Raw genomic sequence first — 20,210 nt, forward strand, 5'->3', positions numbered from 1 at the left:
CACTGCTGCTGCCCGCGCTGCGGGAAGGAGCTAGGGTTGGGGCTGCGGACCGGATCTAGTAAAAAAGAGGATCAATAAGACCAGGGGTGTATTCGGTGCGACCGGAGACACGTTGCGTCATCGCGAAGTTTGTGTCGAGGCAAAGCGAAGTCGTAAAGGCGGCGTGCCCATCCGGGGGGCCGGTGCCATGACTTCATATAAGAGCATTTTGGTCATTTGTCAGGTGCCTATATATATATATATATAAATATATTCAACACCAGGGTACCCCGCCGGTGCCGCCCAACTCCGGCGAGTAAAAATCACCCCGGTTATTACTTCTCCCACCAACATACAATCCGTAACATCAATGCAATTAAAAGTCTACATCTCTTTTCTCCGGCTTAGTGGGATTGGTTTACGGTCCAAGAACTAACCTTTTACGGTGGCTTGGTGGGATTGGTTTACGCATGCAAATCGCACTATTGATTGCTATTTATTGGTAGCAAATAAAATAGGCATTATTGCCATATTTATTATGGCCATTTTGCTCTATAATTGGTGGCAATTAATTGTCTTAATTTTGTTTACCCTAATACTCTCCTCCCTCATCAAAACTGTTAAGCAATAATGCATGGATTTGATCCCCACTTTCCCAGCCCCATCTGATGCTTCGTCAAGCTGTGATGGGGGCTGCCGCCACCTTCCTAGGAATGGTAACACGGCCATGGGCGTTGCGGCAGCTCTTCATCCACTGGCATCTATGTCGACAAATTCCCTAGGAGGCATATCATGGTGTTTTCAGGAGAGCGCGCCAGGCATCGACACTCATGGCGACCGCAGGCAACCGTTGTTGGGTGCCTGGAGGGCGGCGCAACGGTGCTTTGATTTGATGGGTTATGGCGCATCCATGCGCCCCTCTCTGGCGAGTCTGTTAGTGCCACTTCATCATCTAATTTCACAGATCTAGTCCGTTAGAATCTCAACTCATCCTGTTCACTTAGCGTAACAACTATCCATATTGTTTATCCTTGACATAGATTGTAAAAAAATTATTTCTTTTTGCAGATCCAAATTATAGAAAGATCGACAATAGAGTAGAGAAGGAATGACATTCATGGGAGTTTTACTTTTTGAGTGGCCAAATTAGGCACTGAACTTTAGGTGTTCACCAGTCTAATTCAGAAGGGTAATTTTTAATATCTATACGCAAGTAGTACTTTGTGTGCACGATTTGTTCCATTCTTCTAATTTGGTGCTCTGTCATAATATTGAGATATGCAGGATTCCAATCTGATTACATGGGTTTCCTGCTTCTTTGTTGCTTTATTCAATTACTTCTCCACAACTACTAATTTACTACAACTTTTCTAAGAGCCACCCGATGATGCATGCAGGAATATAGGGTGCACTAATTTTGAATTGCTTATGGAAGCCAATCGACGCTAATTTGGAGAATTGCAAGACATAAGTAATTTTAAATTCGCTTAGGAGTAATTTACAACTTCATTAGTGTGTCAATTGCTTACATTTTTTGTTAGCCAAAGTATCTGCATAGTATCTTGACATATTGTTTCTAATATCGTGTAGATAACCTTGTATACCTTTCATTGGAGAAGCGGCAAGCTAGAAGGATGCATGGATAGAAGGATGCAGGGATCGATGCATTCATGGATGTTTATTCGCTTCCTTTTGTTCTTAGAATGAGTGGTCAAATTTTGTCCATGTACACGAAGATATCTTGGAGTAATTATTTGTTGATAGTATAAATATTTCTTGTTCGCACATTTTAAATTACTCCTCGAAAATTATTCCCTTTGGGAAAAAGGAGTAAGCACTCCTTGTTTCCCAGAGAAAATTACTCCTTCGCTTACAAACTAATTACAGTCATAGGACCTTGTTGGAGCTCCAGAAGCTAGCTACTGACTTTTTAAGGCTGCGGCACAAAAATGGTGTATATTAGAGCAACTCCAACAGTTTGATTTTCTCCTATTCCTTTTCCATTTTTTCTCAATATAGGGAATTGATGTTGAAAAAATTCCTCCAACAGATTGATTTTCCATCTCCCTTTTCTCTTTATTTTTTCTCAATCCCCAATATTACATCTCCAATCCCCAATAGAAAGGGAACAAACCATCATCTCCCTATCCTCCCGACCGGCCTCCTGCGCCCAGCGCCGCCAGGGCCGCGCCCCCGGCAGCACCACGCCCAGCGCCGCGAGGGCCACGCCCTCCGCCGCCGCCCCCGCATCCTGATGGCCGCCGACGAGCATGGAGGCCGCCGCCGCCCATGGAGTCCTCCTCCGTGATGGGCACCACGCTGGCCATGATGTCCAGCACCCCGGCGAGCTGCACCCGCACGCCGTTGGCCGCGGTGGTCCGCGTCACCGACAGCCCCGGCACGGCGGCCGACTCCCAGCGCGCGCCGGCCTCGGCGGGGATGCTGACGGGCTCGTCGTCCAGGGCCAGCTCCAGGCGGTCCACGTCGCTGCTCCACCTGGCCGTCTTGGCGGCGCCCAGGTAGAGGCGGTGATGGGCGAAGCGGATGCCGAGCGCCTGGATCCAGGTGAAGTCGCGCCTCATGCTCGGGTTGCGCTTGCCGATGAAGTGGGCGTTGATGTGCAGGTTGGCGTCGGAGAGGATGCAGAAGTCCTGGTCCCTCTTGCCGTGGAAGTAGAAGTTGTTGCCGTCGCCGCCGGTGAAGCGGGGGTCGCCTCACGACACGCCGGGGTAGAAGTCGCACAAAAGAAATTAAATTGTATGTGATCGATCGATGGATTAGCTAGTGAAGAAGAAATTAAAGCAAGCAAGCTCTCTGTGGGCGTACTGCAGAAGCTCTTGCATCCTGGGTAGAGGATAATGCACTGGTTGGGGCATCGCTTGTCGCACTTGGCGTTGCAGCTGGGCTTGTTGCCGTTGGTGTCGCCGCAAGCCAGCTGCTGGTCCGGTGCTGCTCTGCAGCGCGCTGCCGGCGCTGCTCTACAGCTCGCTCCCGGCGGCCGGCGGACGAGCAGGCAGACGGACGAGCGGTTGCAACAAGAAAGGGGAAAGGAAATGAGGAAGACAATGACAGGTTGACCCCACATGACAGGACGAGGAAAGGGGAAAAGAGAAAATCAATCTGCTGGATCACTTCTCCCTAAAATATTAAAATTGTGATTGGAAATTCCCCTATAAAAAAAAGGAAAATGAAAAAATCAATTTGTTAGAGTTGCTCTTACGATCGCAGAGGCTTGTCAGATTTCCGGCTGCAAGAGCCGCCGGAGTGCTGAAATCTAAAGGCATTAACACATATGCGCAATGCAGGTTGGATTCAATTTTTACTGCCGCTTATGAAAGCAGAGTAATTTTGCTTGTACCATATGCTCATCGGAGCTCCAGTGGAGGCTCCATCGCACGCGTTGAATCATATTCAACTCGCAGAATAATATTTCTATTGAAATATGGACCTAACATTTGAAGGATAATCCTCTGTCAATTTGAAATATACTTGTGACATTTAAAAAATTACTTTTATTGTGAATTGAAAATACTCCTGTCATTTGCAAAAGTACCTTCCTGTATACTCATTTAAAAGATTTTCCACACATACAAATTTTCATGCAAGCATGGATCGCTGTGCACATAGAAGGATGCAATAATAAACAGAATAAGAAAAAATGAAGGTAATCTTGCACTAATCACGCAGTTTGTTGTCATGCAAACCTGCCTTACTTTTTCCTTCGTTGATGCACTGAACCTGGACTGCATGCTGACCGTATTAAGGAATCCAGTAATTACTGGTAGAGACTAGCACATATTAAAAATGGATCCGCCATAACGCCTGGTGACGATTTTTTAATATTTTTCAAATTCTGTGTGATTAGCTAGTGTTTTTTTAGATACTTGATTACATATTACGCATGGTTCTAATTGTTTCCAAAAACAAAGTTCACTCATGACATAGAAGGGTCGCTTTTTACTCCTACGTACACATAAGGTATTTTCAGATCGTTGGAGGTCGGGCGACTGCTTCCAAAAATATGAGGATTCACATTGTCTACGTTTTATTCTTTCTACCTTTTTACTACTCTACAACACCAGTACGTTTTACTCTTTCAAACGGACAGCCTTTTCACTCCTCTACAACTCCATGTAGTAAATATTGAGCTTGACGCTGGCAACAGCATGGAATTCTGTGACAGACCCGTGAATTGTCCTTGCACCAATTAAATATTGTTTATCACTATGGTGCATTGAAACACAACCATGCTCCAAAATATCAGTGGCCATCGATCAAATCTGCATTAAAACACTTGGCTGTCAGCCAGCTTTTACCACTCGCCGGAGTCAAATTATTCATTAAATACACGCGCCTTAGAGATTTTACTACCCATGAACCAAAGCACCGTAATTTCTCCCCTCGCCGGAGTTCTGGAGCGGCTCCGCCGTTGATATTAAATAGCTATTCAACAACCCGCATGCTAAATAGACCAGTCCAAAACCAAAAATAAATTCAAAACACCACGGGATTGCTTACCTCAGGATCTTGTCCCCACTATGCGGATGGGGATTAGGGGCAACCAGTGCACCAAGAACGACGGCCACCATGAATCCGTGATGCAGCAATGTCGGTGCCTACCATTGGTGGGTAGCGCTGCTGACCAAGGGGTGGGACGATGAACCCAAGATGCTGCTGATTGACGATTCGAGGGCTGCAGCGGCGAGGTGCGGGATCTGCATCCTGCATGGAGTCATCGGCAGCGGCGGCCGCCGCCGCAACAGGATTTTGGGCATCGTTTTCTACGGGTGCAAAAGGAAAGAGGTGGTTCGGTCTGGGCTGCTGGCTCAATTAGACAGGAGCCGCCGCAGAAGCCGAGCCAAGCTGTAGGAGAGCCACGCAGCGTTCGGACGCGTAAGTTGGATCTGGCCACAGAATTAATTAGTTATTCTGTAGCCAGCTATAGAAAATCACTTCTCTCTCTATATATATATATATAACAGAGCTAATCTCTACCTTAAGGAATAGCTATTCCATAGCTGAGTCAGCCAGCCCACCATTGCGATCCCGCCTGGCGCCCCTCCCGTGCCGTTCCCTGCGCCCGCGTTCCCTTCTCCCTTCTGTTTTTTTCCTCATTGACTCCGCATGTCCGGTTTCTATATTTTTAATCGGTTGTTACTGGTTTTTTTTTATCGGTGGTGCACGGGCAGCCGGGTAGGCATGCAAGTGCATTTTTTTCCCAGGACATGCGAGTGTGACGACACGCCATTTTTTGGTCAGAACATAAAATATTCTCATTCTAGAGAAAGAAAACATTAATTCCAGCTGGGATGATCGTTCAGGTCATTGAGTAAAACCGTAACCATTTTCTATCATACCATAAGACTTGTCGCTGAAGCATATGTAATCATAAAAACTTCAATTCTATGCAAAGTAGCAGTAAGTTCTCTTATCACAAAACTGAGAACACTTTGCATTTACATTCACCATATTTAAACCGAGCACACCATAAGAGTTCATAAAAACTCAATGCATTCTGCTATTTTATTGACCCTGTTTTTACAATATGGTAGAACAATAAACAAAAAGGAAATCAGAAACTATCTAGCCAATCAACCATCTCATGTGCAGGTATCCAGCATGCATATTGCAATCTGCATAAGAGCTAAGAATTATTAGTATATGCAGGTTAAAGACAGCCTATACACATTGCATAAGAGCAAAACTAGGGGCGCATGGGAGCAAACAGAGATGGAGGGCGTGTTGAGGAAGCTCCTGAGCAGATGGCACGCCGAAGGAGGATTTGGTCGCAGGATCCGGCGCTGTTGGGAGTACTCTCCTAGGGGCGACGGGAGGACAGAGTGACATCGCGGAGCGCCGGAGGAGCACCGGCGACGGGAGGAGCGGAAGCGACATAATCCCAAGCTGGGTGACACCTGCAAAACAGAGGGTGCAGACTAATTTATTTCTCACTAGGAAGTCTAGTGCCACAAGACTAAAGCTTCAAAATAATATGGTTCACAAGGTGAAATGAAGGAGTAAAAACAGTTACACGAACTATTTTTATTTTTTACTACGAAAGTCTGAACTGAACCAGGATAGCATGCTTGTTCTCTTATTGTCTGAACTGAAAAATGCACACAGTATGTAGCACCATGCCGTTGTATATACTCTAGAGAAAGACTGAACTGGTCCATATTATGCTCATGACAGGGTGGGGGAGCAAAGTGATATGCATAATCAGATACTGAAATTTCAGAATGCATAAGCATGCATATGGACACCTCAGTCTCAAATATCAACGTCTACATATAATGATGAAGTGGTACCACAATATGCCTAAAGTCTAATAGGTGCAATCTAAGAAGAGATTCTGGCAGGATTTCATAAAACTAACCACAGGTAGTTCAATAGATATATTACTACTAGAATAAGTTATTTGCAACCACACAAGCCTGATAGCAAAATCTATCATGCCTGGACGGATGAAACCTAATGAACCATAAAAGCCACAATTGTCTGAAGCTAACCAAACTGATCTCAATACTTTGATGTGAGACTAGAAAAACTTCAATTAGATGGGATGTAGCAGAGATAGGTTTCTTGTCACGAATAATGACATATATGCACATGCAAAAAAAGATACTATCTTCTAAAATGATGCAAGTGAACCATAAAAAACTCAGTTATTGGCGACCATACTAGTCTACTCACCAATTCTGCAGTCTACACACTAAGTCTAGTATTGTGGATTTGTGGTACATAATTTGCTAGCAGCAAATAACAACATATGTAAATGTAAATAGCTTGCCTTCCAAACACCCTGGTATAATAATACCAAGGGATAAAGCAGTTTGCAGGACCCATCTCATGGAAAAGCCATAAGAAAATGTTGGAGCTGAAGAATAGACTGATGATATTCAAAGGTGCAGAGCTGCAGGCAGGAACCTAACCTATGGTCATGGAAGTTTTGCAAGAAGATGGTCCTGGAGCTCAAGACCTGTATAGAGGGTGTTCCACAGGCAGAGGTCAGGTTAGCACGAGCAGAGGTTGGATTCACGAGACGTTGTTTGCCGTCTAGCTGTCGCCTCCAGCAGGGTCAGAATGGTTGTCGCAGCAGGATCGATCCGGTCATCCATATCCCTCCAGAGACAACAAAAAGGAGATGAGGCATTGGGATTCAACAAGTAATCCAGATGTATACCTCTAGGTAATTAAGATTTCAGGAACATTAAAAAAAAGCAACAGAAAAAATCAAGATTGGATAGGGGCAGCATCATGATTAGGAGAGGATCGTTGCTTGACCATCCGAGCAGCTTGGTGTCACTGACCTTCTTTTTTTGCAGAGCTCGTCCGTGTACGCCCCATTGTACACCCGCTGTTCTGCAGCCTCATCTCCATGGTCATGGAACCTGCAGTGGCATCCTGATTCAAAAGAAAAAAAAAGAATTATCTATGCTGCACCAATGAGTATTTTCAACATTCAAGAAACAACAGTGATGGCAATGATATGCAGCATTGATAAAGACGAGCTGATAATATACTGGCAATGCCGTATATCTCTGGGAAATCAGTAGCATTTGTGTCGATAAACACAGGCTGGCTTTACTAGGCAATTAAGCTCACCTCTGTATTAGGCTTTGCTAGAAAAATAAGCAGTGCAAAGTTTAGGAAAAATCACCAACATATATACGAAAGAGCTTAAAACTGCATGTCCTTTGTAAAAAAGAAAATAATCACCAACTTATATACAAAAGCTACTTCAGGAAATGAATGGTATGTTTCATGAGATAATCATAAAATAATTAATTTCATGGCTACAGGAAAGAAGCAACATGCATGTATCATACACTGGAAGGATATATATAATTTAAATAAAGCTTTGATCTGCCTATGACAGCGCTACTGATTGGAAATCACAGAAAATGATGATGTATCTTGAATCTTGAATACATATGTCTCAATGTGTATTCATTTTCACGTATAAAAGCAATCCAGGTGACATTAATTTGCACATATAAAACCTATTAAACTGGAGCATAATTCTCTAAGTTCTCAAGAAAACCGCAAAAACAAAGAATACATACACCTGCCTGGACAGGAGGCACATAGAAGATGCTCCCCGGCTCGGTTGAGAACCAATATAATCCTGCATGCAAATCGACATTGTGTCAATGTCTGGTGTGACACGAACAAGAACAGGGAAGGGAGAACTGAAAAAAAGGATCAGGTAACGGTTGCAAGTTTGCAACAACCTAAAACCTTATTTGAAAATACACACTGGACAAATCATCAACACTTACTAGGAAATTGACCAAAACCAATGGAAATCAAGCAGGGCGAGGATAGAGGGTACCTTGTGCCTTGCAGGGAATCAGCAGCATTCATCCAAAAACCTGGATCGCTCCGTTGAGCTGCTCCACAGTCTGATCTAACAAGAAGACGAAAGGATCTGAGCTGCAATACGATCGTGAAGTGGTGATGAAATTAAACATTCTGCCAGCTAAAATGATCCAATCCATTTGCAAATCGCCCATACCTAAACGGGAAATCTAGAAAAATATTTGGGGAATAAAATTGGATGGGATTGGGGGCACAACGGTGCACCTTGAGCCAGTGGGGGAATCACCTGATAGAAAAGCCAGACCGGCGTTGGGAACGGGAGATCGTCGCCTTGAATGCGGGAACACGCAGGGGCTGACCAGCAGCGGGCGGTGGGCGGCGCCAGTCCCCGGATCAGCAACGGGACGAACGGCGTCGGGAGCAGACGCTGCAGCTCGCCGGGCAGGGGCTCGCGCAGGCCGGCGGGAGCAGTCGCTGCAAGCTCGCCGGACGACACGGGCGCCTAGGAATCGCGCGGCCGGCGACGCAAGGCGGAGGGAAACACGGGGGCCAGCGGCGCAGGGGAATCGCGGGGCCGCGCCGCATCTGCGAGCTGGTGGAGGGGGCGGGGGAAAAAACCGCTCGGACGAGCTAGTGGAGAGGGGGCGGGGGGGGGGGGGGGGGGGGGGGGGGAACCGCTCGGATGTGGGGGAGAGAAAACCGGGCGCGGGGAGAACGGCGGCAGGGGTCGGGTCGGATCCGAGTCGAGCGCGGGGTGGGGCTCGGGTACTAAATATGTTATTCAGTAGCCAGGATACTCAATAAACCTATTATATATATAAGGTATATATATAAGGGTTGTGTGGGCAGTTTACTTTTTGCATATTTTTTTGGAGGTCCTCTCGTTTTGTATGTGAGAGAGTTTAGTTTAGGGATTGAGAGAGGGAGAATTGTGGCTCTTTGTTTAAGCTTTTTACCCTCCATACTTTGATTAGATTAGGAGTGATTTGTAGCCGGACCTAGTTAAATAATCCAAGGATCGATGTCATGTTCACCTTACCAATCCCAAGTGTTTTTCTTTTTCTACAATTTTCGGTTGGTATTTCTAGTGATTTTGGATTCGCGAGATTTACTCAATTTTTACGTAATTGTTTTTTAATCTGTTGGGTCTAGTAGTCCTCAACTTTTGTTACAATTCATGATGTTTCGAGGCAATAACTAGAAACATACGCGCGCGGCTAGCCGCGCGATCAATACTGAGAATGTTTGCTATAGAAAATCAGTTGTGTTGATATTTTTTTCTTTACTCGCGTCAACATTTGAGTTTCTGGAAGCTTTCTCAAAGTGAGCATCAAAACCCAAATTTTCAATACTTTTAGGTTGCCTGATTATTTGAAATGAAGAGGCTGCTTCTTACACATTGAATGAAATAAACTGCAGTGTCTCTAATGTAATTTCTATAATTTCTGCAATTTCAATGCATGAACCTTTTCCATTCAACTCTGAAGAGGCTCCAAATTGTGATACGAGATTGTACAGAAACTTAAGATCACCATCATCAAACAGTAGGCAACATGCAGAGGGTTAAGCAAGAGAATGAATTTTCTGAATAGGCTCCAAATTCTGATACGAGTGTACATCAACTCAAGACCACCATCATCAAACAGTAGGCAACATGCGGAGGATCAAACAGGAGACTGAATTTTGTTTAGTGATAACCATTACATATTGAGATTTAAAACAGTCATACATGCTAGACTGCATGATTGACGTTGCAAGTACTACTTCACTTTAGTGTCAACACTTGTAACTACTACCTAGACAGGGGTAACTATAGCTACATAGTGGAGAGAGCTTTGCTTCTTCAGATAGTTGGCAACAAATGGATACAGTTTGACGTCACCATTAGTGGTACTCAGGGGCAGAGCCAGCATGGGGGCAGAGGGGGCTTGAGCCCTCCTACCCCCAAGAACTCCATTGGAGCAAAGAGGATGGAGGAGGTGGAGAGAAGGGAAATGAGAGCCAGCATGGGGGCGGAGGGGGCTTGAGCCCTCCTACCCCCAAGAACTCCATTGGAGCAAAGAGGATGGAGGAGGTGGAGAGAAGGGAAATGAGGAAGAAGAAAGGGAGGAAGAGGAATGAGCCCCCTAGGTGCTGGGGCTGGCTCCGCCACTGGTGGTACTAATTGTGCTTGTGGACATATAATAGGCATTACAGTTTGTAAATGACGTAGAAGCTATAATTGTTCCTAGGCAAAGGACGTCTAGGTCCAGCGTTGGTTCAGTGAGTAGCTTGCCTTGGAGGCATTTCATCGAGCAGCTATCGGGCGCTTGCTGGCGTTTCACCAGTGAATGGCGATGCTTGCTTGCTTCAGCATGCGGTGATGGCATGGTTGCTCGCCGGCGGCTAGCATCGGGTGGGGCATGTGGCGAGATCGGGCGGGTCTATGGGGCGCTATCACGGCCGGATGTGGCCGTGGCTCGCAGTGTGGGTGGGTTTGCTGTTGAGCGTGGGCTCGCCGCCGCTCTCCACGACGGGCTTCGAGTTGGTGCCGGGGGAGTCGCGCTGCGTGGACACGCCCGCGGCGTGGTCGGGCCGCTTCTGGCGCCGCACGCTCTGCATCTCTCTCTCTCTCTCTCTCTCGCCCCCCGTGGCCCGCTCTCCCTCCCTCCTTTCGCTCGTGCTCGGCGGCTCCGCTGCGCCGCCCCTTGCCTACCCCCTCTGGTGCTCCAGCAGGGAGGAGCAACGGCAGCGCAGCCTCCACCGGCCGTCACACGTCGGAGCAACACGGGGGGGGGGGGGGGGGGGGTGGCTGCGGCGGCGGGAGATCGCTTCTGCAGCTCGTGGCGAGCGCGCTGTGCCAGTGGTTGTTTGCCGCCTGCGAGCGAGCGCGGGGTGGTAGTGGTTGCTTGCCGCCGGCGAGCATTGGGGTGGTAGTGGTTGCTTGCCGCCGGCGAGCATTGAGACAGGTCGGCGGCGGGTTGGTGGGCTATCATCGATGCGATGGGATGGCGAAATAGCTGGTGACAGAAACAAGCAAGAACACTGAAATCGAGTATGAAATCGGAAGGAATGAGATTGCACAACTCGAGTTTACCTGTTGATTCGTCAGTTCGTCAGATTTCCCAGTGGTTTGGATAGTTTTGCAGAGTTTTAACGTAGGGGATAGAGAAGCTGAAGAGTCATGCTATGGGTCTATAGATATAAAAATAGAGTAGAGAAAAGGAAAAGTCCGGAACAGTGTTGAGGCGTGGGTTTGGTACGAGATCTTGGATACTGCATCTACTCTACCCGTTGATAAATCTGAGCTGTTAAAAATAGAATCTACGGCTGTCAACAAAGAGTCGACGTGGCTCAATGAATTGCTTGAGCTTGGCTCAAGTTTCGTTAGGGAGAGATTTGAGTTTAAAGAGTGTCCTTGTTTTTTTTCCTCTTTCCCCTCTTCTAGCTGGTGCGGCGCGCACAGGCCTGTGCGTGTAGCAGGCCGAGTCGCGGCCCACGAGCGGGCGCACCCTGCTGGCCTTTTTATCTATTATATATTTAAAAAAATCAAAATTTCAAAAATATGTGGCCGTTTCAGAAAATTGTGAAAATGGGCCCCTGTCGCCCATAATCCCTGTCACCCAGGCAGGGGGCGACATGCCCTTTTGGTAAAAAAAATTTACAAACAAGTCCCTGGGCAGCGCAGCGCGGGGACTCGGCGGCAGGGGGGCCGGTCGCCCCCAACGGGCGACAAGGGGGGCCTGTCGCCCTCCCCTCGGGCGACAGAGTCCCCCCACTCTATATAAGGCCTCCACCCCCATTCCCTCCTCATTTGAGCTAAAAAATTCCACCAAAAATTCAGAAAAAAAGAGAGGGGTGAGGAGAAGGGAAGCGGCGAAGCTCTGCCGGATTGCGCACTTGTGATCTGCAGGTAATTATATTTAACTTATATATTTTTTCATTGCTATTGTAGAGTAATTAAATTTAATTAGTGCTATAGTAGAACCATTTAAGTAGGAGTTTAAGGATATTTTAGTTACGTAGTAGTAAATTAGTTTAGGAAATTAAGATTACGTGTTTATTATTTCAATTGCAGTACTATTAGAGACGTGTTTATAAATTAGTTATGATTTAGACTAGAATTTCCGATATGCAGTATAGAATTTGAGTGTTATCACGTAGTTATGAATACTTATATGTTGTAGTTAAAATTCGTACTTAGTTTGTACGGATGATTGAATAATGTAGTGAAGTAAAGAGTATGACTCGATAAGTATTTGGTGATGTACAGATATGTCGAGCAAGATGCAGTTTCAAGTGTTTTTTCGGTAACGGTAATATTTTGTATAGACCAAATGGAGTAGACCTTTCTGCCTTTAAGTGCACATCTAGCGCTATAGATAAACCTCTAGAGAGGAGTTTATATAAGTGGCTGCAGTGTGGGTTCTGTGTTGATCCGGAGACACATGTGATGACCGTCCATACTCTTGTGAATTGGGAGTTAGAAGGTGATTTATAGGAATTGATGATGATACACAGCACTGATGACTGGCAGAAGTACATGCAAGCAGCTCTAGAGCGTGGGTGGCCTCTGGCAATTCTTGTTCAAACTCGGGAGAAGATACGAAATGAAATCAAACATAGTGCATATCAAGCAACACCGAGTATTCAAAGAGATGGTGCAGATCAAGCAACTCCGAGTATTCAAAGAGGTGGTGCAGATCAATCAACTCCTAGTATTCAAAGAGAGACAAACTATGTTGAGCAAGATGAGCCAGAAGAGATAGAGAACCCAAACATCGGACCACAGGGCCTTGCTGATGAGGGAGAGAGGATACATAGCATTGTGGACGAGATGGAGGCAAAAGACCATGCCGCAATGGAGATGGAAGAACATGAGGGCTCATCTGATGACGAGCAGTACTCATTGCCAAAAGAGTGGAAGGAGCATGGTTTTGGCAATCATGTCGTAGAAGATGTACGACATCAAAAGTGGGAGTACAGAGGGAATGAGGTGGTGCAAGGTGCAACATATCCAAACATTGAAGCCGTAAAAGATGCTGTGAGAATGTGGGCAATATCATTGAAGCGAGAATTTAGAGTCGTGAAGTCTGGCAGTAAAGAATATGAGGTGAAGTGTGTGAATGCTGGATGTCCATGGCGAGTACATGCATTCAGGGGTAGATGGAAGTCGAACTGGAAATGTTCCATTGTGACAGAGCACACTTGTTTGCTGTCAGAAGTTCAGCTATCACATCGCAATATATCATGCGACTTTGTTGCAAAGCAAATATATGAGTTGATTATGGACAACCTAAATTATGAGCCAAAAATAATTGTTCGACATATTGAGCAAACTTACCAGTACAGCATTAGTTATTTGAAGGCATGGCGGACTAAACAAAAGGTGTTCGAGATGCGGTTCGGCACATACGAGGCATCATATGATAACCTACCTCAAATGTTATCCTATGTTGTTGCTAGAAACCCTGGAAGTTTCTATGACACTTACCTCGTGCCAACCGTGAGGAGGGGACAAAGCTTTCTGCTTCGAGCCTTCTTTTGCCTAGATGCATGTGTGAGAGCTTTTCAGTATTGTCTTCCGGTTTTATGCATTGATAGGATATTTCTGACTGGAAGGTACAAAGGGTAGATACTCACCACAATCGGGGTAGACTGCAACCACCAAATAGTACCGGTCGCCTTTGCATTTGTTGAGAATGAGAGCATAGAAAGTTGGTATTGGTTCCTCGAACGAGTGAAGATTCATGTTGTTGCCGCCCGTCCAGATGTGTGCTTTATAAGTGATAGGCACGCAGGTCTGCTACAAGCAATTATGAAATTACAAGTCGGAAACGGAACAACGCCTCCATTATGGCCAGATGTGCAAAACAGGTGGTGAATTAGGCATATGGGTGCAAACTTCTTTGACCACTTCAAGAACAAGGAATTAAAGGACTTGTTCAAGAGGTTGTGCACTCAGAATCAGCAGAGAAAATTTAATGCTTTGTGGCAGATGCTTGATCAGCTAACTGCGGAGCAAGTGAAGGCAAGGGCAGCCGGAACCAGCAGTAGCCAGTCAGCAGATGCAAGGGCTTCTTTGGAGAAGCCATTTTCGCACTGGATTCGAGGTGCACCGAAGGAGAAATGGTCATTCCTTTATGATACAAACGGAATGCGGTACGGTATCCAGACAACAAACTACGCAGAGTGTTTCAATATGGTACCAACGATGTTGTCTTCTCGTTGTTATTAACTACTTTTCATGCATACACCTCTGTTCTCTCGCGCATTTTCCATTACGTACGAATTATAAACATTGAAACCGTAAACTAACATTTATTTATACACAACAAATGCAAACTTCCATGTTCAGTACAACACATATCATAGATCATGTCATGAAATCATCTACATCGTCATCCGAGTTCTCATAGGGTGGTGCTGCACGAGAGTTTGAAGACTTGGACGAATCTCCGGTTCTCTGATCCTATCTTGGAGGCCAAGGTTTGGGGGGCATAAAATCATCATCGTTGTCATCCCAGTTAACACAAGATGGTGCTGAAGGTGGTGCGTTACAACTGGACGAGCCTCTGGTTCCCTGATCAGGTCTTGGAGGCCAAGGTTTGGGGGGCATGAAATCATCATCGTCGTCCCAGGTAACACAAGATGGTGCTGCAGGTGGTCAAGTACAACTGGACGAACCTCCGGTTCGCTGATCAGGTCTTGGAGGCTATGGTTTGGGTGGCATGAAGTCATCTTGGTCGTCGTCGAGGTTAATAGAAGTTCGTGATGCAGGTGGTGCAGTATGACTTGATGAACTTCTGGATCTCTGTTCATGCGGACGCAAAGTTGTATTACCCGACGATCTTCAGCACCTCCTTCGTCTAGTTTGAGACATAGGGCCACCGAAGATTAATACCAATTTACGGAAATTGGGTATTGATTTGTTAATCAACTCCGTGTCCTCAGGAAAACCCTTGCATATAAATACAAAAAAATATTATAGTTTCAAAAATATGAATTAAAAATACATTTAAATATTAGATCTGAATGAAAGTTACCTTAATGTGTATCTCATACACCTCTGGCCGCATCCATATCTTAGCAGTACTTTCTTAGAATCCAATAACATTAGGATGATTCGCAAGTTCACATATATGCATGTATACCTTACAGCGTTTTAGCAGGTGTCCCTTTAGTTCTTGCGTTGTAATATCATGAAACAGTGTGCAAACTTGAAACCCTAATACTTTGGCCATAATCATCTCTATCGTACCATCCGCATGTGAATCCAACTTCTTTCTAGGCACAAGATCTTTCATGATATCAAGTATTATAGTAGATTTCTCTTCGGTCCAGAAAAAACCTCCAAAATTGGAGGCAGCCATGGCGAAATGCTGAAATAAAAATAGCTACTATTATTCTAAGATTACGATCCAATATTTCAATATATAAATATTACTTCTACTCTGATTCATAAAAAAAAACACAATGAAAGGTCAAACGTTAATACCTGCAGATCATAGATGCGCACTTCGGCAAGGCTTCGTCGCTTTCCTTCTTCTCACCCCTCTCTTCTTTTTTCTATTTTTTCTGGAATTTTAGAGAATAGAATGAGGGGTGAGAGGGGAGGGGGGTTTAAATAGGGCAGCACTGCCCTGTCGCCCGGTGGGAGGGCGACTGGCCCCCCTGCACCACGTCCCCCGCCAGGGACCTGTTCGAAGAATAAATTCGAAAAAAAAATTACAGAAAGGTCCCTGTTGCCCGTTGCTTGGGCGACAGGGGGGCCTGTCGCCCCCCATGGCCGACAGGGGTCCATTTTTGAAATTTCTTGAAACCGTCATATATTTTTGAAATTTTGTATTTTTTTAAATATAAAAAAGAAAAAGAGGCCACCCTGCTGTGCTCCAGCCCATCTCGTAGCGCAGCCCAGGCACGAGTTGCTGCCCAGAAGGGGCGCACGTCCTAGGCGGCCCACGCAAGCCTGCACCGACCAGCAGCAGCTGGGCTCGGAGCCCAAGAATAAAGCCAGCGCCAGCATGGCAGCATTTCGGTTTCTGCTGACCGCCAGGCCGGCCCAGGAAGGCGTGCACGGCCTGAGTAGGTCGTGTGGCTCAGACAGCTAGCAGGCCGACAGCACCGTGAGCATCATCAACAACAATTGTTTAATCTTTGCTTGTATGCTTTGGGTCAATCATTTGTGTAGTTGATTAGCTTGTTGTTTGAATGAACTTGAGCTCGTGTATATGACCTATTGAATGTTGAGGTTAAACATGTTGCTCGCCTACTAGCTTATATTCATTGTTAAATCACTTGCTGTTACCATTTGCAGGCTTACTTGTTCTCACTCGTACTTGTGTCACCTTTCCGGTTAGAAGGGAAGTGTGTCGGATTAAAATCAGGACATTGACCTTATTCTCATCAAGGAGAACTTTTTAAAGACTCCCATTTATCCCCACCCCAACACACGCACTCATCTCTGGTCGCACCTCCCAATCCTTCAATCTGGATCTAGCATTAAACTAGGTGCTCGTGCTTGTAGATAAATCATTCATCGAGTTTGCCCATGTGGTTAGCATCCATATTTTAGAGGATCTGCTGATCACCAAAACAATTTTGATGTATATATGAGAGAAAGTGAACATAAAAGTCTCTGTTAAGGAAAGAAAAGAACCATTTCATATTTTCATTTTTCTTCCTTAATTATCTCGCAACTTTTTTTTTGAGAAAGAGATGCAACCAATACATAAGTTGCACAGTACATCTCAATCTTAGCAAAGTCCCTGAGCAACATCTCAATCTTACAGCAAAGTCCCTAAGCAAAGAGGAAATTACAACAAGAACCCTACTGTTTATCTTTCTCCTCCACATAGAGCTTTAAGCCACCAAACACAACAATCCAAAACGAAGGACGGACTCCAGACATTGGCAAACTGCAAGAGATTTCCGTTGAAAGAGCATCAACTGTCGGCCACTTTGATTTGGCCCCTCACCACTTCTTCCACTATTGATGTGAAGCATCCAATTCCAGAAGAACCAGAGCACAGCACCAGCACCTCCGTCAAAGAGGAAAGGACTCATATAGAAAGGCTTGAGGAACCCAAAGCTTCCACAGAAACTTCAGATCCAGAAAGCCCCAAACTGACGGACCCAACACCACCGCCGGAGTGAACGATGGCCAAGAAGATAGAAGCTCGGAGTACCATATTCCACGAACGCGACGCCGACTCCCTCATCCGAGCGCCGCCGGGAAAACTCACATCTCATGCTGCCACCAGCACAGAAGGAGAAGAAGCAGACAAACTAGAAGCCGTCGTTTTCAACGCCGCCGCTAGACACGCAACACAGGTAGACAACGCACACCAATAGCCCAAACATGCTGCCACGGATCGAGCCTCTCTGCCTCCACCTGCAGACGAATGCAGGCAGCAGCGACGCCCGCTCCATCGGCAACCCTACCTAGCCCTAACCACCTAAAACTAGAAGCTAAAACTACGCTGGCCACCGTTCCACCCGATTCCCTTGCCATACTGTCGCCGGCGAGGGGAATCGGGCGGATCGACGCCAGAACCGGCTCCGCCCCTCGCCTTTCTCAAGAACTGTTGAGGAGAAGGGGAAAGAAGTGCCTGCACTCCTTGTGACAATTATCTCACAACTTGATATGGAGGACAGGTAAAAAGTAAATAATCACCTGAAATTGGAACCTTCTTTCGAAGTTTGATCAGGGCAAAAGTATTTTACTCTGAAGAAGTTAACTATTATTGGCATCATAAAAGAAATTACAGCTAGTTCATTTTGTATAGCAAAGCGTAGATGAGATGGCCAATGTTAACACTCACACATGATGTGGCTCAACAGCAAGATCCAATCATACATCCACGTTGCCAAGAAGGCACAGAAACAATTCAAACAAATCAGCAAGAATTCCACTGGAGCTGATTAGGAAAGTTGCAAGGTTATTAAGATGTTGTCTGAACTCTGAAGCCAGTGAGATTGCTACCTCCATGTTCGAATCCTCATCGTATCTCTTGTCAAAACGAAAATTTCTATGCCAAGTTCCAGCAAGTGGTCCCTTATCTCCAAGAAATTCCAGAAGAGAAGAGTTGTTTGCGAGGAGGAGCAATTGCGAGAGCTGGAATTTCGCATTATTAGAGCATCTCCACTAGTCTCCCAATCCCCAATCCAACTACTGTATTAGGAGAGTAGATAGGAAACTAGTGCTCCAGCAGTCTTCCAAAATCTTCCCTTTTCCCCAATAGTTATTGGGACATCCCAATAATTCGCCTCCTTTCTCCCTAAATAAAGGGAAAGTTGTGACTCTCCCAATATGGTAGTTGGATTGTGAGAAGATTATTGGGAGACTGCAAAAGCAACTCCTCCAATAATCCTAAAACTGCTATTGGGACATCTCCCAATACTAGTTATTGAGAAAGAATTATTGGGAGACTGGTGGAGATGTTAGGCAGCTCAACTTACCGCAGAATGAAGCGAGATCATACCGGTATGACAATAAGAACTCAGAAGTGCACTAAATGTCCAGTCACAATTCACGAACGGATCAGCTGATCAGATCAGGATCTAGCACTAGCACAACGTAGAGATATGTGTAAGGAACATGGTCCCATTAGGTTATTGTTTGTGATTTTGGTGACTAGGCTATCAACCCGTGCTCCCGCACGGGCTAATTAGAGTTATTTTAAAAATAAATTATATAATTAATAACTATAATTATCTATCTCAGGCACTCTAATCTATTAAATATTCTAACATATAATATAAAATGCATATTTATCATTATAGTTGCAATAAATTTTATTTTGCACAACACCTCCATGTGTGTTTGATATATATATTTAATTAAACTATTTATTTATGATTTAGTGTTCTTATCTCTTTCATCGTACATGAATACACATTGACACTTATAGTAGGTAGTATTTTATATAAATAATAATATAATAATAATAGAAATAGTAATATAGAATTTTATATTGATATACTTTTATATTTTATTTAGATTCAGATTTTAGGGTAATTAACTTTTAATGATGACATAATTGAATAATTTATATATAAATTTAGGGGTTGTTTTGCATATTTAATAGCATAGGTGGTAATTTACATGAAGATTATGGGGTTACTTTAGATTTTTTTTATAATGGTAGAGGTGGGTAATTTATATATATGTTTAGGGGTTACTTTGTTCTATTTTTATAATGGCAAAGGTGGGTAATTTATTAAAAAAGATAACAGATCCAATGACTATTATGATTAAAGTAGTATGGATGGCTAGATGTTTCTGTTTTTTGTGAGAATTTCTAGGAATTCTCTATTTTTTTATAGTGTCCACCTAGGATCCTAGGTGGCTTCACATGGAGACTTCAAAGGAGCCTCCAATTAGTAATAGTAAGATTGTGTGACAACATAATCAATGGAACTAACAAGTTTATGAGATCACATTTGTAGTATTTTTAGGTCTAATGGATAAAATCCAATGTGTCCAATTCGTCGTAGAGATATGTCTAACTCACCGTTGAGATGTCCCACTCGCCGATGAGATGACAAGTAGCAGTGAAAAAGTAGAGAAAATATATTTGAAATGTCCAAATGACCGCCGTGACGTTTTGGACAAAGTTAGCAAAAACAGCAGCATCGGAAGAATCGATGGTATGCCATTGGTGTATTCGATGGGCATTGGATGAATCGATACTAGGGCGTCGGTGCATTGGGAAGCATAGGAGCCAAGCCAAGCGAAGGAAGCCAAGAGGCACCGGTTGAACCGATGGTGCCATGATGAGGCGTCAGTGCATTCATCGGGGTATTCACCAGAGACGATGTCAAGCGAACTGGAGCAAAGTCTTCAGCACCGGATGAACCGGTACCATCGGAGCATAGCATCAGTGCAAGTGACAGCAGCAATAAAGTGAGAATTCCTTCAACACTGT

The 20,210-nt window shown here is 44.9% G+C and overlaps 2 protein-coding genes across 2 annotated transcripts; both read right to left on the reverse strand.

The window, feature by feature from the left end:
- Positions 1 to 2,030: 2,030 nt before the first annotated feature.
- Positions 2,031 to 3,389, reverse strand: LOC120680097. Its single transcript, XM_039961730.1, has one exon. The coding sequence runs from the start codon at positions 2,559 to 2,561 to the stop codon at positions 2,124 to 2,126; it is 438 nt and encodes a 145-aa protein (XP_039817664.1). The 5' UTR covers positions 2,562 to 3,389; the 3' UTR covers positions 2,031 to 2,123.
- Positions 3,390 to 5,375: 1,986 nt separating this feature from the next.
- LOC120678192 (pistil-specific extensin-like protein) lies at positions 5,376 to 10,902 on the reverse strand. The gene is made up of 7 exons (XM_039959343.1): positions 10,742 to 10,902; positions 8,588 to 9,069; positions 8,315 to 8,384; positions 8,052 to 8,107; positions 7,290 to 7,383; positions 6,912 to 7,101; positions 5,376 to 5,894 (listed from the first exon to the last, which is right to left on the reverse strand). Exons 1-6 carry the CDS (start codon positions 10,900 to 10,902, stop codon positions 6,993 to 6,995), a joined length of 972 nt encoding a protein of 323 aa, XP_039815277.1. The 3' UTR covers positions 5,376 to 5,894; positions 6,912 to 6,992.
- Positions 10,903 to 20,210: the final 9,308 nt, after the last annotated feature.

This window comes from Panicum virgatum, chromosome 6N (genome assembly GCF_016808335.1).
Source record: "Panicum virgatum strain AP13 chromosome 6N, P.virgatum_v5, whole genome shotgun sequence".
NCBI lineage: Eukaryota > Viridiplantae > Streptophyta > Magnoliopsida > Poales > Poaceae > Panicum > Panicum virgatum.